The sequence below is a fragment of the Rattus rattus genome, chromosome 4 (genome assembly GCF_011064425.1).
Source record: "Rattus rattus isolate New Zealand chromosome 4, Rrattus_CSIRO_v1, whole genome shotgun sequence".
In the NCBI taxonomy this organism is placed as follows: Eukaryota; Metazoa; Chordata; class Mammalia; order Rodentia; family Muridae; genus Rattus; species Rattus rattus.
This window is the reverse complement of record NC_046157.1, coordinates 158,184,003-158,209,413: the sequence shown is the minus strand read 5'-3', so window position 1 is coordinate 158,209,413 and position 25,411 is coordinate 158,184,003. Positions and strand designations below refer to the sequence as shown.

Below are 25,411 nucleotides of genomic sequence, written 5' to 3'. Positions count from 1 at the left end.
TGAAGAACAATTGTTTTTTTTTTTTGTTGTTGTTTTTGTTTTTGTTTTTTTTAATTAATTTATTTATTATATATAAGTACACTGTAGCTGTCTTCACACACCCGAATAGGGCATCAGATCTCATTACAGATGGTTGTGAACCACCATGTGGTTGCTGGGATTTGAACTCAGGACCTCTGGAAGAGCAGCCAGTGCTCTTAACCACTGAGCCATCTCTCCAGCCCCCGAACAATTGTTTTATTACAGTTATTTGGGGGTGTGTGTATGTGTGTGTGTGTGTGTCCATGTGCCACAGTGTGCTTGTGGAGGTCAAAGGACAATTTGTCGGGGTCAGTTCTCTTCTGCCACATGGGTTCTGGGGATCAAACTCGGGTTGTCAAGCTAGGCAGCAACAGTCTTTTCATGCTGAGAGACCTTGCCTGTCCAGTAGCCCACATTTTTGTCAAGTAGAAGTAAGTGTGTAACACAGAAGAAGCAATGTTCTGTGCTCACTGCCAATAAGGAACCTGGAGGGTTACTTACTCCTGTGCCGTTTTATGATCTTTTTTTTTTTTTTTTTGGTTCTTTTTTTTCGGAGCTGGGGACCGAACCCAGGGCCTTGCACTTCCTAGGTAAGCGCTCTACCACTGAGCTAAATCCCCAGCCCCGTTTTATGATCTTTTACCCTTCATTAATTTCTAGTACAAAATGCTGTCCTCTCTAGCTAGATTTCAATGACTGGCTGCAGACCATAGGATGGCTACTGTCAATGATGGGAAATATAAAGATATCACAAAGCCAAGGTTGTTTCACAGAATTCGCTGTGAGCCAAGTGACTTTCTTCAGTTCATACCTTGAGCTGTGGCTCTTCTTCATCCAGAAGAGAAATAATCCCAGCTATAAGACAAAAGACATACCACAGTTAAGAGACATACGCATGCAGACAGATACTAACTCTTGGTCAAACCTCACAATGGGGCCGGTGAGATGGCTCAGTTGGTGAAGTGCACAAGGCATGGGGACCAGAGGTGGATCCCAGCACCCATTTACAAAGAAGGGCTCGATCCTAGTGCTTCAAAGGGAGAGGCAGAAACAAGCAGATGCTCTGTCTCAAAAAACACGGACAGAGATAGAAGATGTCTGCTATCAACCCATCCTGAGTTGAACCCCAACACCCACTTAAAAGCTAGGCATAGTCCTACATACAGACATACAAGCAGATACCCAGAGATTACTGGCCGGTTAGCCTAGTCCACTGGTGAGCTCTGGCCTCCATGAGACTCTGTCTCAAAATGACAAAGTACAGAGTGATGGAGGAAGACATCTGATATTAGTAACCTTTGTCTTCTACACCCAATGGCACATATGTATGCACACATGCACATGCATGCAATTGTATATATACATAAAATAGAAGATAAGGAAGAAAGTATTTTTTAGTGATAATTTCATTAGGAAAACAATTTTTTTAAAAACTGTAAACATTAGTGGGGTTAGGGAAATGGCCAAGCAGGTAAGAGTGCTTGCTTAGCAAGCGTGAAGACACGAGTTCAAATCTCCACATGGTCACATGGACCAGTTACCCCAGCTCTGGTGGAGTTGGTCAGAGATAGGATCACTGGGGCTTACTGGCCTGAAGCCTAGATCCAGGTTCAATGAGAAGCCCTGTCTCAGAGGAACAAGGGAGAGAGACAGAAGCAGAGAAACAGAAAAAGAGACAGCACAAGGGAACTGGATACTCAACCTCTATGTCCTCCTCTAGCCTCTGTACATGTGCAGGAGCACACACACACACCTGTGCATATACCACATACACATTCTCGTATTCTCTCTTACACCATCCCCCAACAACAACTTTTGACTGTGGGGGGATTAAATGTATGTCACAGCATATAGGGAGGTCAGAGGACAACTGATGGAAGTTGGTTTGCTCTTTAACTACATTACATGGTCCTGCGTGTCAAAGTCAAGTCATTAGGCTTGGGACAAGTGCCATCTCACTGGCCCATAAATAAAACTATTTTAAAAACAACTGTAAAAACTATATATTTTGGAGCTTTTAGACTTATCTGTATTAATATTTAAAATCTCACCAACCTCCTATGTATTATCTTTTGCCTAGCCCAACTGTTTTAAAAGTATAGTATTTGGTCCAGTAGCATTACAATTACTTGGACAAGTGTAAATTCTTGGTCTTGCCCCAGAACTTCTTTATCAGAAATATGGGGTCAAGACCCAGGAATACAGTTTCCAGTGGTTCTTGTGCTCACTACAGTCTGATAACTACTCACTTATGTATGACCAAGCCAGGAAATTTTTTATACAACTTTAGAATAAAATTTATTCACACAAAATAAACCAACAACTGTTGACTGTGGTGGTCCATGATGTAATCTTAGCATTGTGGAGACAAAGGCAAGAGAATCTCATGTTTGAGGCTGACCCTGACTCAAAAATTAAAGTAATTTAACTTAGAAAAACAGTAACATTTCAATTATTTCAATTTGCCCATGCTAAAGTACCCTCTGTCTATCACAAATAACAGACTGTAAATATTCATTTTTACATTTACCTATTTATTGTGTGTGAGCACACATCACAGTACATACAACTTTTATAACTTGGTGAATCAGTTCTCTCCTGCCAGTTGGGTTCCAGACACTGAATTCAGGCCATCAAGCTTGAAGGCAAGCTTACCCACTCAGTCATGGTGCTGGCTCACAAGTAACAAATGTCACTAAACGAGAAGCAGTCTCAGCAAGCACAGGGCCACCAACTCACCTCAGCCTAGAGGGTCAGCAGTGACCAGAGTAAAAGAAAGCTGTCTTCTCCCAAAGAACACCGAGATTACTAGGAAAATTATAATGGGAAATTCTGTCCTTGTGCCATGAATAAAACCAAATTTTCTCAAATATGTTTTCCGTATTGGTTAGAAAATCATTCTGGAACACTGAAGCTGGTCAATTAAAATGTGTGCCTGCCATTTTAGTTCAAAGGTGTAACCACCTACTTCCACCTGCTAAATACAGTTTTGGCAAACAGCTTCAGCAGTTTTGGGGAAGCCACAAAGGAAAAGGTACAAGGTTTAGCAGTAAAATGAAGGTACCTCACTGTTCTAACCTTGATATGGTGGGTTGTCATGACACCTCCAGAACAAAGAGGAGGAAAGATGAACTTAAAAAGAAATAATTTCAACCACTAAATGCTTTAATTGACTATTGGAACACTTAGTAACTAGCTGTAACTTGACATGGGAATGATCTTAAGTAACACAGAACTTAATCCTAAAGACACTGGTTACCCATCACAGGCAATGTTGCATCGGAATGGCTTTCTTACCAGAGGAGATGGATCTTTGGACTCACAAGTGGTTTCAATTGTGACTGGTTTCTTACATGGTTTCCCGGCATAGCAATCGGTCTTCAATGATGAGCACAGCTAAATCAAATATGCTATATATGCCTACACTAATATTTCCCATTTAAAGACAAAATAGAATCCAACTTTGGATAGGTTAAGACCTAAATCCTTTTTTTAAATTTTTATATGTGAATGTTCTGCCAGCATGTATGTATGTGTACTGTGTGTGCTTAGTGCTCACAGAAGTCAGAAGTGGGCATCTGATCGGCAGGAACTAGAGCTCCAGATAACTATGAGCCACCATGTGGGTGCTGGGAATCAAACCCAGGTCCTCATCAAGAGCAACAAGTCCTCTTAACCATTGAGCCATTCCTGCTGCTCCTGACCTAAGTGCTTTTTAAAAACTTGTATGAAGCTGGAGAGATGCTCAGTGGTTAAGAGCACTGGTTGCTCTTACAGAGGCCCTGAGTTCAATTTCTAGCATCCACATAGTGGCTCACAACCACCTGTAACTCCAGTTCTGGGGGATCTGATGTCCTCTTTTGACCTTTACAGGTACCAGGCACACAGGTGGTACATATACATACACAAAGGTAAGACACTCACACATATAAAATAAAAGCCTGAATAACAATAATGACTTATGTCATAATAGAAATTAAGTAGATGATGTCTTAAATTGTTGACTTGATTAATAGCGATATTTTCATATTATTTATCAATATAGAAATATGTCCTGGAAATATTACTTAAAAGTTGAAAATGGTCAATTCAGGAGGTCAGAAGAGGATAGAGGGTAGAAAACTATTTTTTAAAGCTATTTTTTAAAGAAGCCTGTGATACTTCCTCTATTCACTTTGTTCAATCTAATCTAACTCAAACTCATGCTTCCTTCTAGTAAATTAGTACTAACGCCTTTGTCTCGTTCCCTCTTACAGTCAAATTCTTTAAAACAAAACAAAACAAATAGTATACACTGCCTCTTATTCACCATTGCTTTTAGCGAACACATGTGCCCAGTGAGTAAATGAATGAATACTAGACTCATAAATCTGACCTCTCTAGTGTTGGGGATAGAGCCTAAGCCCAGGTCTTAAACCAGCTCGAGCTAATGGGAAACAAAGTGTCAAAAAGGTTGGAGCAGAAGCTAATTGTGCTTAAATAAATATAAACAATAGCTATAAATGTATACTATGTTATCTTCCAAGTGTTTCAGGGCAAGACTTCAAAACCCTTAGTCCTGACACCACAAAGAAGGTAAAATTTCCATAAATTCCTACCAAGTCTTCTTTGAGTCTGCTCTAAAAACTCAGGGGACTGATTTCTTCATTCAGGGTACACTTTTTGACATCTGCCACACACAGCAGCATCCTTAAGAATTATGGATTCCTGCCCAAAATTCTACTCTGGAGTTCAGTGTATCAGCCTCAGACAAGCTAACATGGTCATTACAGTACTGTGATGGTGAGATGGCTGCCAGTGCAGTCAGAGGGCTTCTATAGAGGGACGAGGTTGAGATGAACACTGAAGATCTAGAGACCTTCTGAAAAAAAGGCCAGAGTGGGAACAGAATGCACAAGAGCTCTTAAGCAGGAGAGAGACTATCACAAAAAGTCTAGTGCCACTATGGTGTAACAAGAATGAGAAACTACACAACAGTTTCCAAAGCAAATCTGGAACTAGGAGAATGAGCTTAGAAAAAATGTCTTGGGGCTGGTCTAATAGCCCAGGCAAGAGACAAAGGTGGCATGGACCACATTCCAAATGAGGTAGCTATTTCTGGGTCCACTCTAACAGTACTCTATTAAGCACCGACCCAACTATGATCAGCAACGCCAACAAGACCAAGAGTAACGGCGGGACCTAAGCCTAGACTTATGAGTGTCAAAAAAATCTAGTATTTACCCCCAGAGCTAATTGGGAAACAAAGGAAATATTTCCTTTGATGGGAACTAAAGTTCATTATAATCATCTGTATTTATCAGGACGAAAGTCTGACTTCAAGTACAAACACTTCTTCATGTGTCTGAAAACAGTCATCACAGGGTGTAGTGGTGCAGAGTATAAATAAGTCCCAGTATTTGGGAAGCAGAGGCAGGAGATCTCTGTGAGTTTGAGGTCAGCCTTTTCTACATAGTGAGTTCGGGGACAGCGCTGCAAAGTGATTGCCTGTCTGAAACAGACAAAACAATAAAAGAGAAGAGAAGAGGGGGGAAGAGAATAAAGGTCTAACATCTCTACCCATTTCCTTAACCAATCCTCATAAAGATGGTCTTAAGGTCCCCACCATACAGATTACTGTCTACTGAGAACCTGTTTGTTCACAATCAAATACGTGTAGAGCAAGTACAGAATAAGAAGGACAACCAAGCAGCCAAGGCTGAAAAAGCACCAAGACCGGGAACAGCTATATACAAACAAGTGTATAGTGGTGGGCTTGAAAGTCTCCATTTAGCAGTTCATCCCAACACCTTCCCATTTCAATAGCCACTACAAGTACCTAAAACTATACAAGTGGGTGAAATCGGCTTTGCAGTCCCGAGAATCTCAAACACACACGGTAAGTTGGTTTTCCACTCAATACTGCCTTCACTGAACGAGGTTCTTAAGTGAATAAGGTGGCCCCAGAAACCCAGCCACCTCAAACCTACTTTCGGACTTCTAGGAGAAGGTATCTCAAGCCCGAGCCAGAAGCACAGAAGTGTAGCAGTTAGGCTGCCCGGTCAGGAGCTGCTATAAGAGGTTTACGATGGCACCGGGGCCCATCCCAAGCTGATACACCTACGGGGAAGGATCGGGGGTCATTCGACCAAGAAGCGGACAGAGAGAATAAAGGTCCAGCGACCGCCTAGGAGCCCGGTCCGGTCCTGGCACGGGGGTGTGGCTGGCCAGGGACGCCCAGGTGGCTACCTGGTCCTATTCCTACGAACCCAAGGGGCCTGCAGTAGCCTGGCCAGTCTCCCAGCCCTTGATCCCCGAGGTGGGCCTCGGGCAGAGGGGCCGCACAGGCCGGCGCTCGACCCGGAGGTGCCCAGTCACCCGCCCTGACTCAGCTAAACGCCGGCGCGGAGGTGGCTCCTCACTGGGGCGCCTGCTCCCGGCCGCACTCACCGGCTGAAGTGATCATGGCTGCGCCCTGCACTCGCCGATCCGCTCGTCCACAGTTCTGGCCAAGCCCTGGATCTGTCAGCTCAGGGCCCGCTTGCTCTACCGCACCTCCAGGTTCCCGGGTGCGCTGCTCAGTCAGTCCCCTCACAGGCCGCCGGCTCGCTTCTAGCCGAGGACCCCGCCCGCCCTAGGGCTGCCCTCATCTCCGCCTGAGGCTTGACGCAAATTCACCTCCACGCCTGTGTCTTTTGGGCAGCTCCGGCCTCTCGATACCATGCAATAGGGCAAAATAATGCCGTTGTTTTTTTATAATTCTCCGCGAGGTCATAGATCTGGCCGGCTAGGAACGAATATTCATTTGCACTTGCCATCAGGCTTCAAAATAGACACCCTTGCAAAGAGAGGTCCTCTCATCATCCGCCATTGCTAAGAGAAAGGGTGCTAGGGAAGGTCTAAGCAGTGCTCGTAGCGCCACCTAATGGTATGGCGGTCTCACTGCAGTAATGCCCGTCAACCCAAGACTATTGGGAATATAGGTACGTGTTTTCTTAGAAAAGCAACTGAGGCAGAAGGATCTTGAATTCGAGGCCAGCCTAGGTTATAAAAGATATGCTATTTAAGTGGGGGAAAGGTAGTGGTGGGATACTGCTGGAGAGACCACTTGGTCACTTAAGTGGGTTGAGTCTGGATTCTCAGTGGCCGGTGTAAACCCAGGGCTGGAGGAGGTGAAAACGGGTCGATTATCTGGGGCTTGCTGTTGGTCTAGCCAGTTAGTGAGCTCCAGGTCTAGTAAGAGACTCTGGTTCAAAAAATAAAGTGGCTGAGTGTAATGGTTCACGCCTTTAATCACAGCACCCAGGAAGCAGAGGCAAAGGCAGAGGCAGGCAGATCTCTGTGGATTTAAGGCCACCCTGGCCTACAAGTAGATTCCAGGACAGCCAGAGCCACAAAGTGAGACCTTTGAGGGAGGTGGGTACTAGGGAGGGGTGGAAGAGCAACTGAGGAAGACACCCAATGTTAACCTCCAGCCTACTTGCACATATGTGTGTATGTGTGTGTGTGTGTGTGTGTATAATGTGTGTGTGTGTGTGTGTGTTTATATATGTGTGCAAGTTTGACACAAACTTGCCTCCATGGCTGTGTCTTTTGTACAGCTACAACCTCCAGAGGACCTCTCCTTCCCCCAAATATGAACACACACGAAAAAATAGACTTTACAGGTGTCAAACATGGAGGTACACCCCTTTGGAGGCAATGGGAGGCAGATCTCTGTGAGTTCCAGGCCAGCCTTGTCTCCTTGTCTCCATAGGGAATTCTGATGAGATAGGAGTCATAGATGGAGATCCTTCTTAAAAGAGCAGTTGCCGGGGTTGGGGATTTAGCTCAGTGGTAGAGCGCTTGCCTAGCGAGTGCAAGGCCCTGGGTTCAGTCCCCAACTCCAAAAAAAAAAAAAAAAAAAAAAAAAAAAAGGGCAGTTGCCTTTCGTGGTTAAGCTTCCAGAGGACCCAAATACAGTCTCCAGCACCCACACTGAGCAGCTCCTGGGGATTTGATGATCCCTTCGGCTCCACAGGTACCTATACCCAAGTGCACATATACACACACAAATAAATACATCTTTTTAAAAAAGAAAGCCTGCCTCCAAAATACAAAAACTTCACAGTACTTTATTATGATAATGAACGAATGAGTCTATTGTAGATACAGTGAGAATAGGGGGAGGATCTTCTATAATAGCCCAGGTTGTCTTCAGACTTTCTTTGTAGCTGAGGAGGACCTTGAACTTCTGATCGAGGTCTGATGGGAGAATGCAGAGATTATAGCACCCACAATATCTGTGGCATGCAGTGTGGGAGACTGAACCAGGGCCTTATGCATGCTAGGTAAGCACTTCACCTACTGACCTACATCCATAACCCCCATAAGACTTTTAAAACATTACTTCTGGAACAGCTAATACCGTACATTTTACAGGTTTCAAAAGGCGTAAGTACGGCTGGGTGTGGTCACTCATTCAGAAGGCAGTGGCTGGGGATCTCTGTAAATTCAAGGTCAGCCTGATCTATAGTGAATTCCAGGACAGCCAGTGCTGCATAGAGAGACCCTGTTTCAAAAACCAAAACAACGGTCTGGGGAAGTGGCTTATTAGTTGAGAGCATTGGCTGTTCTTCTGGAGGTCCTCAGCTTGATGGCCACAACTACATGGTGACTTATGACCATCTATAAGGGGATCTGATGCCCTCTTCTGGCATGCAGGTGTACGTGCAGACAGACATTCATACATTGAACAAATACATAAATTTAAAAACACGAAAATATTAAAAACAGAACAAAAATCAGAAGTAAGTGATAATATAAGGGGAAAATATACGTCAAAAGAGGAAACAATGTCGTGTATTTTTTCTCCTTCCTAGCAAGTGCTTCCTTCTCCTAACAAAAAGTTCCTAATACATCTTCAGAATTTTGAAATGACAGTTGTGACTTTTACTTACTCTCTTTTTTAACCAAAAATTATGCATATGGATGGTGTGTGTGTGTGTGTGTGTCCATGTGTCCATGTCCCTGCTGCCACATGCATGCCTACTGCCCTTGGAAACCAAAGGTGAGCATTAGGTCCCTTGGAACTGGCATTACTGATGCTTTTAAGCCCCTGTGTGGTACTGGGAATTAAACCTTAGTCCTCTGAAGAGCAGTCAGTGCTCTTAACCACCCAGCCATCTCGTCAGTCACTTACTGTCATACAGCAGTTTCAACAGCAGATTTACTTCACTAGCCAATGCTGAGGAAACTGACACAGAGAAGTGGTAAACAGTGATTTGCATACGGTAGGAAGTTGCCGGGGACAGAACCCGGGGTCATGGTTCTTACTCACTCGCCATCTAGTCTCATCCCTGGCCAGCAGGACCGTTGACCCACTAGTTCCTCTCCACCAAACTACTGTTTGTTCAGATAGCAGTGCCCAGAGCCTACTTCTACAGCCTTCTCAAAACAATCCAATATGGTGACTGAGACACATCAGTGTTTTGCTGTCGCCACCAAATTAAATGTGACTGGTGCCATATTTGATCGTATGTGTGAACTTTTAGTAATTTAGATTTCGAAGCCATACTTGCAGAAAACAAACTCCTTTGAAGGAGTTGAGCCCATGACCCAAATGGAAAGGCACTGACCAAAGAGGTGTGCGTAACAGATTGGCAGATCGAGTTGCTGGGGGTTCAGTTCTACAGAGATAACGCCACATAAAGACCCCAGAGAAGTCCGAACGAATGGCACAGAGTAATACAGGAGTGAAGCGAAGAACCAGCCTGCTTCTGTCTTAGGCCTAAAAGCCATCGTATAGTAAAGATAAACTAGGCTCATCTGTTTATGATTAAACCTGTTTCTCAAGGATATGCCCTGCTTGGAACCTTAATAGCAAATGGTTCTGTGCCACATCTTCCTCCTGAATGGCCCTCCACAGGCAATCACGTCTTTGTTACAAAAAGTTGTTTATAACCATCTTGCCACCCTACCTTTGTTTCAAAAGGTTATATGAACACCTATGACTACCTCGTTATGACTGGCTGTTGCTATGACTACCTTGTTATGACTGGCTGTTGCTATGACTACCTTGTTATGCCCACCTTCACAACCATGTCTTTGTCTGAGGAGGTCATCAGGACTAACTTGTTCTGCTTATGTTCTGTTCCGGTGACCAAATCCACTATTAGGACCATTAGTTGTCCACCAAATCCCCTACCCCTGTCTCACTCACATCCAATGCTGACCTCTGAAACCCTGCTTTAGGGGTAGGTAGCCCGTGTATATGAATGAAAAATCTTGCTTTAACTAAATTGCTTGCTTCAGTTAATTTGGTAATGATTTGGGTCGGTGGTCTTTCTCCCCCCATCCTCAGGATTAACAAAAGCTCTATGTACATAAAAAGAAAAATCCTAGCTCAAAGGCTGGTGATACAGTTCAGTGGTAGCGCTGTGTGTAACATGCGTGAGGTCTCAACTCAAGTCCCTACCTAGTACTTCAGAGAAATCAGAGGTCAGGTGAGTGCAGCTCAGTGAGGATGTGCTTGTTTAACTGCTCGAGGTCCTCTGTTAGGTCTCCAGTACCACAAAGGATGAGGTGGGAGGGAGAATGAGAATCCTGTTAGGTCGGTGATAGAGACAATAGCATCAAAGGCAGTGATAGGGAGTAGAGGGGCTCCTGACAAATGAAGGCTGAATGGCCCAATTCACAGGAGCGGCAGCTATAGGGCATATACGGATGCCTTGCAAGAATGCAGGCTGACATTGGGAAGCTGATGCTTTCTCCAGGAAAAGCCAGAGATGAGAGTTTTATGTGCTATCAGGGCGTTTTTGAATTATTTAACTTTAGTTAGTGTCAAGTCCAAAAGAAACAAAGCTAACAGGCTCAGTGCCCGTTGTTAGCACACCAAAGTGAATGCTGGCCTCCAGGCTGACTCAGTCCCTGTGTGTACCAGCTCCTTCCACCCTGCCCCCTACCCTAAACCCTGGCTCACCGGCTTCCTTTCCCCCAGCTTCTCATTCTTCTATAACCCTGTGGTGAAGTGCTTTCTTGGTCCCCTCTCTTTTGCCCCTCTCTCTCGTCCTGTACCCACTCCTCCCACCCCCACCTTCATGGCCTTGTTCTGTCTACTATTTTCTCTCCCTGCTCTGGGCTCTTCTTGTGCCTCTGGCTGTACTCTGCCCTATACCCTTCCCCTCAACCATGCCTTTACTTAATATACAGTTAGTTGTTTTTGTAGTGTTTGCAGAGACTCTGTGGCCCCTTGCACAGTAAATGCAGATAATGAGATAATGTTGACAACTATGTGAACATCATAGCCCCAACTCTGGAATTTATTATGTTGACAACTAATGAAAAATCTTTTTGAAGTTTAGGGGGTAAATCAGTGGTAGCGCGCGCGCGCGCGCGCGCACACACACACACACACACACACACACACACATACACACATACACACGCACACACGCACACACGCACACACACACACACACACACACACACATACACACACACACACACACACACACGCACACGCACACTAGTTTGCAACTTCCGTCCTGTGCGGGAGAAGCACTGTCTCCAGTTTGGACTGTGTGCTTGTCATTGCCACAAAGTTATCTGAGCTTAATACAGCTATCCTGCTGTCCTTTCCCGGATTCAAATGAGCTCTACTTTTGAGGATATAGTGGAATGACAGACAGGATTCCTACAGGGCACGCTCTGTTCTTACGGAACGATCAACATTTAGGAGGATCATAAAATATCTCAAAGCCTACTCCAGGTTCGCTGTAGCCTCCAGCGTATAAGGTCTGGGTGGCAGGTCTGGGTGGCAGGTCTGGTTAGCAGGAAGGCTGGAGATTGGTGTTACAGCGCCCTCTGGTGGTTTCAAGGCTCCCTCTGGTGGAGGACTGGAGTGGGAGCGCCGCCCAGATCCCCCAGCCTATAGTCTGTGTTGCAGTGTTAGGTGGGAACCACAGACGTAACAAACCTAACAAGCCTGCTCCGCAGTAGAGCTGCTAAATGGCTAGCGTCACCTGACCCCCGGGGGTTCCTGATCTCTACTTCCGAATGATGGTGACCGGTGGCCACCACGGATCCCAAAGCAATTAGCCACCCTGCTAGGGTGGCTTCATTGACGACCAGTGCCATGTGTTTTTAGAAATACAGTTTTTATTAGAAGCAGACCGTGACCCGCAGCCGATGGCATGAATCTCTCCACATGGTTGCTTGATCAAAGGCCAAACGCCTCTCCATGACTGAAATTGGCGTGGGTAGATTGCGGCACCAAAAGATTTTTGAAAGCAGGGGAGAGGAGTTGGAGTGGCACAGGGTTCTGGCAGTGTACAGCTACATGTTTCCTGTTTTTTTACTAGAAGCTACTTCTGATCCCCTCTCTCTTTCTGGGATGACCAGAAAGTAGGGGTTAAGAATCACCTTGAATCCCTTTAGTCACTAATATTTTCCTGGTGCTATTCACACCATGAACTACAAAAGCAATTACATTGCATTTTTGTTTGATTTTTGTTGTTGTTGTTGTTGTTGTTGTTGTTGACGACTCAGGACCTTGTGCATGTTAGGGAGGTGCTCTCTTCCACTGAGCCACAAGTCCTGCTGACCACTCAAAGTGGGCTAATGCCAGGAAAGAACTAAACTGCAAGTTATCCTTGACTTTATTTTTTTAAGTTTTTTAAAAAAGATTTATTTATTTTATGTACGTGACCACACCAGACCATAACCCTTGACTCTCCTTGACACACCAGAAGAGAGCATCAGATCCCATTACAGATGGTTGTGAGCCACCATGTGGTTGCTGGGAATTGAACTCATGACCTCTGGAAGAGCAGCCAATCCTCTTAACCGCTGAGCCATCTCTCCAGCCCTATACTTAACTTTAATCAGTTGACATTACATTTTTATATTGAAGTAGAAAATTTCGGAATTAATGTAATCAATTGGTATGTCATTAATTTTGACTCATTAAATTTCCAATTGACAACTACTCAATTCAATTACCGAAAAGCTTCATACATGCAATTGGAGAATATGAATATTCTTTTTTTTTAAAGATTTATTTATTTTATGTATGTGAGGACACTCTCACTGTTTTCGGACACATCAGAAGAGGGCATCAGATCCCATTACAGATGGTTATGAGCCACCATGTGGTTGCTGGGAATTGAACTCAGGACCTCTGGAAGAGCAGTCAGTGCTCTTAACCTCTGAGCCATCTCTCCAGCCCGAATAAGAATATTCTTATGACTATATTTAATGGACTCTAAGACAGATCAAGTGTTTTTAATGCCACAGTGTGCATGTGAATCAGAGGCTAACTCGAAGGAGCTGCTTATCTCTTTCCGAAAATAAATACATTTGTTAAATATTTTATTTCATATGTAGAGTGCCTTGCCTGTATTGCACGTATATATGTAGGTCAGAAGAGGCCATCAGATTCTCTGGACCTGGGGTTATGGGTATCTGTGAACCATCATGTGGGTGCTGGGAACTGAACTGGGGTCTTGTGTGAGAGCAGTCAGTGTTCTTGACTGCTCAGCCATCTCTCCAGCCCCAGGTTCTCTACCTACCATGTAGGTCCTACAGATCCACCTCAGACATGAAGACTTGGCAGGGTCACCTGCTGAGCCATCGCTATGACCCTGAACTTCCTGTAAACTTCTCACAGGAATCTGTGATTTGACAAAAACAGTATGGAAAAACGCAGTGGAGACCATGTGGTGACTCACACTTGTAATGCCAGTCCTTGGAAGGCCAAGGCAGGAACATCATGAATTCAAGGTCAGCCTGAGCTACACAGCCAAGTTCACAGTTATCTTGGGCTAAATAGTGAGACCTCGATTTTAAAAATGTAAAATGCTTTATTAGTAATTTCCAACTGAAACACAATTTTGGTCTTAGTAAAGTAGATACAGGATGCTGCAGGTGTCGTTACGCTGGTCGTATGCTTGCCTTGTATGTGCAAAGTCCTAGGTTTGATCCCCAGCACTGCCTAAAGTCAGGGGTGGGGGTAGGGAGATGGTGCTGTGTGTGAGAGAGCTTGCTGTCCAAGCATCAGACCTAAGTCTGGGGAAGGAGATAGGAGAATCAATCCCTCTGTCTGGCCACCAGCCCTGGTGAAAGCTGGTGAGTTCCAGGCTCAGTGAGAGACCTCATCGTAAGGGAATGAGATGAAAAACAATAAAACAAGACACTAGGGAGCTAGAAGGAGGACGATCAGAAGTTCACTCAAAGTCATCCTCAACTACAAATGGAAGAACAGCCTGGGATACAGGAGGAGATATATATATATATATATATATATATATATATAGATAGATAGATAGATAGATAGATAGATATAGATATAGATATGAAATAAAATAAAATTTTTATAATGGTTTTTTTTTTTTTTTTCCGGAGCTGGGGACCGAACCCAGGGCCTTTCGCTTCCTAGGCAAGCGCTCTCCCACTGAGCTAAATCCCCAACCCCAATAAAATTTTTAAAAAGGAAGGGAGGTGAAGGAAGGAAGGATGGAAAGACAGTTCAGTAGTTAAGAGCACATATTCTCTTGCAGAGGACCTGGGTTCAATTCCCAGAACCCAGATGGCAGCTTGCAACCAGCAGTAACTCTGCTCCCTAGGGATGGGATCTGATGCCTCTTCTGACCTCCATGGGCTCCTGCTTGCACGTAGTGTATTTATATATACCTGGACGTGCGCGCGCGCATGCGCGCGCGCGCGCACACACACACACACACACACACACACACACACACAATTAAATGAATATTCTTTTAAAGTATATTAAGCTGGGCGTGGTGGCTCATACTCTTAATCGCAGCAATCGGGGAAGGGGGGGCAGAGACAGGTGGATGGATGGATCTCGGTGAATTTGAGGCCAGCCTGGTTTACACGGTGAGTTCCAGGCCAGAAAGTGCTACGTGGTGAGACTCTGTCTCAACAAACGAAGCCAAAACTGCATATGATTAAAGTGAATCTTACCTGTTTCTTTGCCCCCTTTTCCCAAGGTGGCCACTAGAAGATGGAGAGTTTCACGTATGTCTTGCCATAGATTTCTTCTAGCCATACAGCCCCTTCAGGGTCTTGCCTACTCTCTGGAGCTGCCCATTTGGTCTGGCTCTAGGTAGGTCGATGGGGAGATACCTTCTCTGTAAGGAGCAAGGAGCTGAGAGTGGCCGTCCCCACATCTAGGAGTTCTGAGCAGGCAGTCCACAGGGACCGTAGGTCAGACTGAAGTTAGTCTCTAAGAATATTGATGAAGCCACCCCCACCTTGAAGACCTCAATTGTCAAGGAAGAGAAAGAGCTCAGGGCTAAGAGGCAGACCCAGCTTCTGCAACTAGACCTCCAAATGAAGGCTCGGTCTCAAGCAAGGGACTCCAAGCACAGGTGAACATTTGGGCAAGAGTCATGGCTAGAGAGCCCAGAAGGAAGGCAGATGGTGTTCTCACTTTTACCAAACATCCTGTTCTCCCGTCCCACTCTCATGCCTGTGTACTTCCTGTGATTCTGTGAGCCACAGCACTGCCCCACCGGCAGCCATGTTCTTCTCCCGGTTGGCAGCCCTGAGTGTAAGGCTAGCAGAAGACTTGGGCTCGAGGTTGAAGGCAGATAAGGATGTGTGTCAGATTCCTGGTGGTCCAGTACCGCCACCCTCCCTTAACCCCAACACCAAGGTTACGCAAGTGGTAGGCTGCTCTGGCCAAATTCCACCTCTGTCCCAAAGCTTGATCCACGAGCTCACAAAAACAGGTCAGAGTGCTTGTGCAGCCTTCAGTCAAGTCAGCCTCCTCCACTCACAGTGTTTACCATGCAAACAGGACAAAGTGACAAAGTCCAGGCTATCTGCTCCTGTGAAGCAAGCCCTCTCTCTACCTTATCACTGCTCCCACCGCCACCACCCCCGAGAAAGGATTTCTCTCGGTATTCCAGGCTGGCCTAGAGCTCAGAGATCCACCTGCCTCTGTCCCCCGAGTGCTGGGATTAATGGTGTGGGCCACCAGTGCCCCAGCGTAACTGGCATTTTAAAGCACGGACTGCCTGCACATCTCCAGAGGTCAGTGGTCATTGCTGACGGTTGGTCCTCACTTCTAGCAGAAAAAGAGGGGCTTCTTGACATTGCAGGCCCAGGGCCTCCACTTTTTTTTTTTTTTTTTTTTTGGTTAATAGGCTCTTCCCAAAGCCAGGAACTCCTCGGAGGCAAACACTTGAACAGGAGAGAAACTAAACACAAATTTTACAAAGGTTTGTCTGAAAGTCAACGAAGGCCTGGCTTCCTTCTGGTTAAATGCACACATGCACTTACAAGTCCACGCCTTCTATTGTGTATCAAATCACGTGCTATCTTTAAATTAAAAAAAAAATCTCCTTTTAAATATTTACTTCCGGGATGGTAAAATGGTTCAGTGGGTAAGTGTTTGCTACCAAACCAGATGACCTAAGTTTGTTTCACTTGGTCCACATGGTGGAAGAAAAAATGGAGTCCCACAAGTTGTCCTGACCTTTATGCATGTGCTATGGCATTTACACATCGCCTCTAAGTAAAATGAAAAAACAAATAAATAAACAAATCAACTTAACCTGCCTCTGCTTCCCACTTACGCGTTGTCCAGTCCCAGCTCCGGGGTCGTGGAGAGATCATCTGGGTCCGGGCGACTTTTAGGGACATTTCATTTGCTCAGAATCCCTCCTCCCTGGAGTCCTGTGAGGATGGTGTTAGAGACAAAAAGAAAGACCCATTCTGCTTCTATTAGATATGGTGAGGCACTGTCTGGTTTATTAGATGTAAAGAACCAGAATTCGAGTCAAAAGCAGGGGCACCACCATCACATTACAGGTTAGAACCCCAGGACCCAGAGTGGGGCTGCCTGGGCTGTTCCTCACACTGGGCTCCCAGGGACCCCTGGTGTCCTCCAGGTCTCCAGCCTTCCCTCAGACCACTCCAACCTTCACGTCTTTCTAAAGTCCCCTGGCAGGGCCCCACATGACCATCCTGGGTGAAACTCAGGACTTTCTGTCTGCTGAGAAACAGCACTAAGACCGGCAGCCACAGGAAGTCGTTTGCTGCACCTGTTTTACCAGATGGGAAGCAGAAACCAGACTCAGTACAAAGACCTTTTCCACCAGCGACAAGGCCTGCAGTAGGCAATTAAAACCCCAACAACCGATGTGAACGGTGCCTAAGTCACACTTTAGACCAGACTACAAACCCAAATGGCCCTGTGATGTACAGTGGGGATGGGACTCCAAGGGAGGGCTGGGGAGGAATCACCTCAGACCAGAATGGGAAATGAATCCTCCCTAACCAAGGAAACGACATTGATTTAAATGTGAAGGTTCCTAAGTTTCAACATGGGTAACAAATACAGAAGTAACAAGGATTAAAACTTTTGTGATAATAGAGGACTGCATAGGTCAATAGCGTAACAAAAAAAAAACATAGCAGCTTCAAATATACCACTCTTCCCATTTAAAAACCAAATCAAATCAAACTGAAAATTCAAAGTTCTTTTTGTTTCTTTCTTCTTTTCTGAGACAGAGTCTCATGTAGACCAGGCTGGCCTCCAATTCACATTGTCATTGAGGGTGGATTTGAACTTCTGATCCTCCTATCTCTACTTCCAAAGTACTGGGGTTATAGGTCTGTGCACTACATCCGGTTTATACAGTGATGGGGATCAAACTAGTATGCTAGGCTAGCCCTCTACTAGCTGAACTACATTCTTGAATAAAAAGATGCTAGTTGGGACCATTTCCTACGGTATCACCTTGCGTTATTAAAATGGCGTCTGCTCCCACCTCATGCAGGGAAGACACTGTCTCTTTCTACTTCACAGTTTTGTTTTTTTTTTTTTCTTGAGACTGAGAAGGGGGCAGGGTTAGGCTCTAGATCCCCAAGAAGAAATTGAGGCACAGAGCAGGGAGGGTCCTCTCCCTTTGTATCACCACAGAAAGAGTTGAAACCATGACTCAAAGGTATGTAGCTCCTCACAGGAAGCTATGCACAGTACGGCACAATTGGGGATCTGCAGTGTCTTACAGATGAATGCATGGATTTATCCACTTCCCTCTGGCAGCACTTTCCGCACATCAGGGAAAGCCAGTAAGGGCCTTTGTCCTTCCAAACACTGATTTCTCCAGGGGCAGTCAGGGACAAGAGAGGTAGTCCCCAGCTGCCTCTGCATGAGTAGATACCCTGGCAGGCTCTGTGGAAGATATTTACCCACCCTACGTGACTCACAGACTCTAAGGGAAGATTCCAGAACCTCCGGGATACTTGGGCTAGGACCTGAGATCTAGTACAAGTCGGGGGACTAAGCACCCCAATACCCTGGCTTTCCCTCTCCTTGGTGCTAAAGGCAGCTCCCAGCAAACACTTCCACAAAGGATTTGGCACAGTAATCAGTGTCAACATGAGAAAGACAGAGGCCCCTTTTTCTCATAGCATGCAAGACGCTTTTGGTCCTGGCCCTGCAACACACAAGCCATCTTGGCTCTGGCCTGACAGGCTCCCTCACGGCAACAGTCAGGTCTTTATTTTGGCTTGTTCTGGGAGCCAAGATCTCAGGAAACCTAAGGGGATCTCTTCCCAGAATGACAGGGAGAAGGGATTGGCCCTTCTATTTCTTAAAACTGTCGCAATGAGCATTCTGAGTAAAGTAAGTAGCTGGTCCATCCTACACACTGTGAGATGCCCACTAATTGCTTTTACACAAGTTTCCAGTGTTGCCGGGAGGTGCAACGTGGCTCCTGGTGGAAGGCCACTGGGTTGGCAGTCCTTCAGTCATTTGGGAAACAAGCCCAGAGACTGAGTGACATGTCTGCAAAGCCATTACAGAGGCTTCTTGGCTCAGAGAAGTAAAGGCACAGAGAGACAAGATCAACCCACCATGACCATAGAGTAAAAAGACACTCAGTGTGGAGCAGGTCCCATAGGCCTCGTCGCCGAGCTGGCAACAGTGAGAGTGGCAGCCCACAAGCAAGTGGGGTCTTCATAGTCAGTCACTATCTGCTGAGGTCAACACTGTGATGTGGAGACTCACTGAGAAGGGCCAGAGCCCAGTGTGCAGGTTAGGGCCAGTCCAGGGGTCCAGCTTTCATCTTGTGTTCCCCAAGGGATCAGGTGGCATGTGGACAACTCCATCCTGGGCTCTAGACCCATTCCCACGGTCTTCACAGTCCCCGTTGGGAAATACAGGTGTCAGTGCCAGCTCCTCTTCTGAGACCTGGAGGTGCTCTGTAACATTTGAGGATGGAAAGATCACATATATGAGTCAATATCGAAGCATTTATAGGGCAGAAGGTGACCCAAGATCTACGTCTAAAACCAAAAAGGGATGGTTGGATGGCTTAGCAGGTAAAGGTTCTTGCTGCCAAGCCTGACACCCTGGACCCACATGGTGGAACCAACTCCCTCAAGTTGTCTTCTGATCTTCATGTGCATCCTATGGTGTGTGCACATGAGAGATTCAAAAAACCAAGCAAAATACAGATATAAAATCATATATATAATATATATACACACATATATAATATATATATACACACACACATATATATATGTATATATATATACATATATATATATATATATATATATTCCAGCAAGCCCACTTTTACATGTTTTTGCAAGGACATACTTAGGAGTGAGCTCATTACCAGTCTAAGGATGAAGCCAGCTCAAGATGGGCCAGTGGAGAGAAGGAAAAATCCCAGGCCCTTGAGGGGTCTGTGAGCTCCCGGTTAATGCTGACGACCTCTAAAGTCAACTCCGTTATTTTTATGGGAAATAATGAGTTTCCTTACAGCTTATAGTGAGTGGCCAAGTCTTGGCTTCCTTACTTCAGCTGAAAGGTTTGCAACTGATCCTCAGGAGGCATTCAAAGAAGGCACAAGGTGAACCATCTGTGGTGTTTTTATATGTGGGGGCTCTGCATTAAGAATGGGTTTAGGGCTGGGTGGTGACGGTGCATGACTTTAATCCCAGCACTGGGCAGGCAGACTCCTGAGTGTGTGTGTGTGTGTGTGTGTGTGTGTGTGTGTGTGTGTGTGTGTGTGTGAGAGAGAGAGAGAGAGAGAGAGAGGGGGGGGGGGAGAGAGGAGAGAGGAGAAAGGGGGGTTAGTTTAAGGACAGCTGAGGCCACACAAAGAAACTGTCTTGAAAAACAAAATAAAACAAACAAACAAACAAAACAAAACAAAAAAGAATGGGCTTGCAGATGTAGGTAAGTTGGTAGAGTGCTTGGCTAGCATGCATAAGTCCTAGGTTCCGTTCCCAGCACCACATAAACTAGGGATGATGGTGCCTGGCCTGTGATTCCAATAAGAAGAGCAAGGCCAACCTAGAATATATGAAACCCTTTCTCAAAAACAAAACAACATGCATAAAATTGTCAAGGAATAGGTAAAAGAAAATTCTAAAAACCCAATAAAGGGGTTGGGGATTTAGCTCAGTGGTAGAGCACTTGCCTAGCAAGCGCAAGGCCCTGGGTTCAGTCCTCAGCTCCGGAAAAAAAAGAAAACAAAAAAACCCAATAAAATGTTGGTGTGCTTATAGCTCAAAATGAGGTTGTAGATCCATCTCCCAGAATCACGAAAAAAAAAAAAAAAAAAAAAAAGAGTTTTGTTTTGTTGGAAAAAAACTATATAAAATTCTATAGAAACACACACACACACACACACACACACACACAGGTAAAATTAGGAGGAACCCAGTATACAGTATGTATCTTGCATTAACGTGTGTACCCTGGTTGTGATTTTGCAGTATAGTTTTGAGTTCTTTGAAATATAATCATTGGGGGAAGTTGGGCTAAGTATACACTGATCTCTCTACGCTGCTTTAAATTACATATTCATGGACTGGAGAGATGGCTCAGAGGTTAAGAGCTGCTCTTCCAGAGGTCCTGGGTTCAATTCCTAGTATTCAGACAGCAGCTCATAACTGTCTGCAACTCCAGTTCCAGGGAATCCGACACTCTCCCTCGTGTAGACAAAAGACCAACACACGAAACCCCAAAAATGAATTAATTAAAAAATAAATATTAACTATATAAAATTTAAATGTATTACAAGTACTCTCATGGTGCTTACATTGTATCCAGACTGTAAATAATTCAGAGATGAGTAAAATGTATGGGAGGATTGCGTAGGTTAAACACACTGTGGGGTCCTTTTCCTTGTGTGGTATGTGCACAGGTGTATGTCTTTGCATGTATTTGGGTTCACTTGTGTGGCTGCCATCACATATGTGTGTGTGTGTGTGTGTGTGTGTGTGTGTGTGTGTGTGTGTCAAAGGATAACTTGTGGGTGTTAGTCTTCTCCTTTCACAGTAGGGATCTGGGAACCGAACTCAGGTGTTCAGTCATCCTATCAGCCCAGTGTGTGTTCTTTTAAGCCATTGTTTGTATGAATTCGTTAGGCAGCGAAAGAAGGTGCCTAGATCAATGCATGGTCAGTTTTAAATAAGGAACACAATAAAAGCTTCTTTTACACCTCTGCTCCTTATTTGTCCCCTGTCCTTGTCCCACCTCCATTTACCAGCAAGATGGCTCCACTTTGGATACCCACTCTTCCTAGGCTCACTGCCTTTGTGGGTCCAAGTAACCCAATGATCCTCTAGGGGCTGCTGCGATCCCCTCTAGCTGAATCTGCCTCTGATCACTGCGTCTCCATAGGCTGCCATTTTCCTGTTTGTGTCTTGGACCCTGAACCTTTGAAGGACCCAGCTCCCCACTCCAAAGCCTTCCATTTCCATCTGCACCTCAGCCATGAACACTCTTGAGGCTTCTTCCTTTTCTGAGAATGATATCTGCCAGAAACTTTCACTCGGGATACTTTCTGAGCCCCTGTGTCTGCCTATGGAAAGCCCTGTGTCCCAGCTCGAATGCCTTTAGCTCCTTAACATTCTGTGGCTCCTCAGAGGATACTGGTCTGTCTCCACCACCAAGTGGAATAGGTGGAATTTCTGTATCACAGTTCTCTTCATGTTTTCACCACGTTGGAGAACTTCTATAGCAGGCACTCCGCCTGATCCAGCTTGAGCCCTATTTGAAGGGACAGGCACCTCATGTTAGTCTCGGCTTGCAGACAGTGCTCCAGTGATGCTCATCTGATATCCTTAAGGTCCCTGAATTCACTCAGGATCCAGGCAGCCAAGATGCTTACCTTGAGCTGGGCTTTGAGACGAGGTGACACCTTGGCTCTTCCTCTGCCTCCGAGGACCCCAGGAAAAGCAAGTCAGTAGGCCAGGCAGTCCCGGTCTTTCCCAGGCACCTTCTGCTAGAAAGAGAGAGAGACCAAGTCCCCAAGTCAGAGGTCAGCTAGTGCCTGTTTCACAAGCCAAGAGACCTCCCTCAGCAACCCACGAGTCTTGACTCTCTACTCCCCTGGTTCCATCTGTTTGGTTATCTCACGTCAGCCTCAGAAATGTCTCTGTTACGTGCACATGCTGGGGAAACCACAGCAACAGAATGACATGAAATTAACCACAATTTCATACCACTAAAGAAAATACTCACAAGCGCAGTAATATCATTCCTTTTTAGTTCACACTCCCTCCTTGCGTCCCTACCTCACCTCTTCATTTCTCTATTCATCTCATCGACCCTGAGGGAGGGCCTTGAACTGTCCATCCTCCTGCCTCAACCTCCTGAATACTGGGATTACAGATGTGCGTCATCTTGACTTGCCTCAAACTATTTCTGAACACCAATAAATTAAATGATTGATTGATTGATTGATTTATGGAGACAGGGTCTTACTGTGTAGCCCTGACTAGCCTGGAACTCTCTGTGTACAGAGTACTGGGATTAAAGGCATGGGTTACTTTTGTTTTCTTGCAGCCAAAGCTGCAACAAGAAGTTACAGTTAAAACTCATTAGTTTTATGAGCTGTTTAGTACAAGTTTTTGTTTTTCTCAGAGTGACTTGTAAAAGTAGGCAAGTGTTTAATATAATGGGGGGACTGATGCATCTACAAAGGTCCCGTTTTCCAGAGTGGTAGGGGTTATTTCAAACCAAGAATTTGGTCATCCATATTGGTTGCCAGGCTGTGAGGGCTAAGAGAAGGACAGCTTAAAGATTTTCTAGGCACTAGCTCATTAGTCTGGGGAGAATTTGTGCGAATTAATTCCTTTCTCTGGGGCCAGGTAAGGAAGCTGATGATCTGATTTTTATCAGAACAGGGATGTAGATGGGGTACTTATTAGCCTAATCTTTCAGGTCCTGGAGGTTGTTCAGCCTCCACAAAAGGGAGGTTGGCCGAGGCTGAGGCCACCAGCAAGAAATACTTTTGCCAAGCTGACAGGTGCAAGTGTGACATTTATAATATCAGATGTCTCCCTAGTGGGAAAGGTCTGACATCTCCCAGAGGCTAGCTAATGCCCAATAGCCGATGCCCCAAACACCTCACACAGCCACTGTTTAGCTCAAAAAGCTTACTATGGTCAAAGGTCAAAGGGAAGTGAGTTGAGCAGTGGAAAGATCTCTCAGCGTCTGACAAAACTCCACTGAAGGCTCTCTTTCCTGCAAAACATGCTGCCTTGGGACGTCTGACCCTTCGGTGATGGAGCAGTCTCGAGCTAAGAAAAGAAGCTTTCACATCCACCTCTCTACGCTATAGGATAGAGTGTGGTAGGAAAATGTGACTCCACACCTGGCGGAAGGAGCTACCAGTGGCTACCAGAAAAGACTGAGGTCGTCATGGTCTTGGTCCCTCACACCCTTCCGGACACCCACAAGTCTCTGGCACCTATTCCGTGTCTCTGCCAGGAACTGCATCTGCCTTCCTCCCTTCCAAAGCGAACCTCTAGTATAGCTCTCCCTCTCGTAAAGCTCCTGTGACAACCCTGCCTGCACTTGTCCTAAAGCTAGTCACCCCGCCCCCCAGTCTCAGTTCTCCACCATCCCCCACACACACTACCTAAACTTTTGAATCTTCTCCTGTCCCCAGTCTCCAACTCCTACATTTTGTCGTTGTTTAGAGCAGTTCAACCCTACTTCTTACCCACTTTCTCGCCAGTTGTACCCTCAGACTTTTACTCCCCCACCCCCACACCCCCATCTCGATCTCGTGTGCAGTCGGGATCTGGCCAGACAGACTCAATTCCTTGCCCAGAGCATGTCCACCTTAGGATGAAAGGCCTTGCGCTGGGGACCTCGCAGGACCGGGCCTCAGTTTACCTCGGTGTACAATAGAGTTGGGTGGCCTAAAGGAGTTCAATCAGTCGAAAGAGACTGGAGGTTTCCCCACCTCCTTCCTTCACCAGTGCCCAGCCTGATCCCATGCAGCCTTACCTGGTCGACCCGGTCCCGCAGCTTGCAGGGCCCTGCAGGCCGCCTCCTGGACCGCCAGGCTGGAGGCCGGGCAGCCGGGACGGAAAGCTGCAGCTTGCACGGGGCCCCCGACTTGGCGGCCGAACACCCTGCGCAGCAGCGTCTCCAGCAGCTGCAGTCCGGGCGCCCCCGAGTCCTCCGCACTCGCGTCAGCCACCAGGACCCCGACCAGCGCGGCGCCTTCCTGCCTCCGGCCGCGCACGTCCCGCAGCATCTCCCGCAGGCGGCGCCGAGGCTCCCGGGAGGTCAGCGATCCGGCGCGGCAGAGCACGAAGACGAGCGGCGAGCGGATAGCGCGCTCCGCCTTCGTTCCCGGAGCCCTATGCGGCTCCGTGGCCGCCGCCGTACCCGCGCTCTCGGCCTCTGTGCAGCCCGGCTTGCCCGGCGCGGGCTCCGGAGGGAACACCGCACGGGCGAAGTCCCGCAGCAGCGCGCGGCTCTGCTCGCGCTCCCACAGCTCGCCCACCAGCAGCACCTGCCCGCGGCCGCCCGCCGCCTCCACGAGCGCCTGGAAGGGCGGCTCCGCCGAGCTCGCGGGCCGCGGGGCCAAAGCCTCCAGCTCGCTCTCCATGCTGGCCGCCGCCTCTTGCGCCAAGCTGGGAGCTCCGCCGCCGCCTCTGCCGACACGCCCCCGAGGGCCGAGCCGCCCGGACCCCCTGCCCGCCAACAGCGCCCTGCGCGCTCCTGTCCCGTCACACTGACTATATCATTCACTCATTCATTCATTTAGACACCCAGTAACACACCCAGTAGATAACTTACCGACCGTCTACAACATCTAGAAAGTACAGGCTTTGGGGGGAGCTGAGGGTTAGTGGACATTAACCTGACAAACGCACCCTTTCAGGGGAAGATGATTTTGAACACCGGAGTAGATTTATTTATCTATCCATCTATTTATTTATTTATTTATTTAAAAGTTTTATTTATTTTATGTGTATGAATTTTTGCTTGCATGTATCTGCACTAGAACCAGCAGCGTCTGATCCCCTGGAATTGGAGTTGTGTATGTTATGATCAACTACATGGGTGCCAGGAACCCAGTGAAGGTGCAAATGCAGTAAGCACTCTTGATCGGTGAACCATCTCCCTTCA

General features: G+C 46.4%; 2 protein-coding genes across 3 annotated transcripts in view; both read right to left on the bottom strand.

The window, feature by feature from the left end:
- Nucleotides 1–6,466, bottom strand: part of Psmd1 (proteasome 26S subunit, non-ATPase 1) — a 73,815-nt gene extending 67,349 nt beyond the window's left edge. Inside the window, exons 1-2 of the mRNA XM_032899772.1 lie at nt 6,451–6,466; nt 833–876 (exon numbers count right to left, since the gene is read on the bottom strand). Coding sequence (XP_032755663.1) covers nt 833–876; nt 6,451–6,466 — 60 coding nt within the window. The remainder of the gene's footprint in view (nt 1–832; nt 877–6,450) is intronic.
- A 10,264-nt stretch (nt 6,467–16,730) lies between these two features.
- On the bottom strand, nt 16,731–24,978 carry C4H2orf72 (chromosome 4 C2orf72 homolog). 2 transcript variants are annotated; one of them, XM_032901524.1, is made up of 3 exons: nt 24,278–24,978; nt 22,149–22,262; nt 16,731–19,218 (listed from the first exon to the last, which is right to left on the bottom strand). In XM_032901524.1, exons 1-3 carry the CDS (start codon nt 24,885–24,887, stop codon nt 19,079–19,081), a joined length of 864 nt encoding a protein of 287 aa, XP_032757415.1. In that variant the 5' UTR covers nt 24,888–24,978; the 3' UTR covers nt 16,731–19,078. The 2 variants fall into 2 exon arrangements, with proteins under 2 accessions (XP_032757415.1, XP_032757416.1); XM_032901525.1 differs by having other exon boundaries at nt 22,149–22,259.
- Nucleotides 24,979–25,411: the final 433 nt, after the last annotated feature.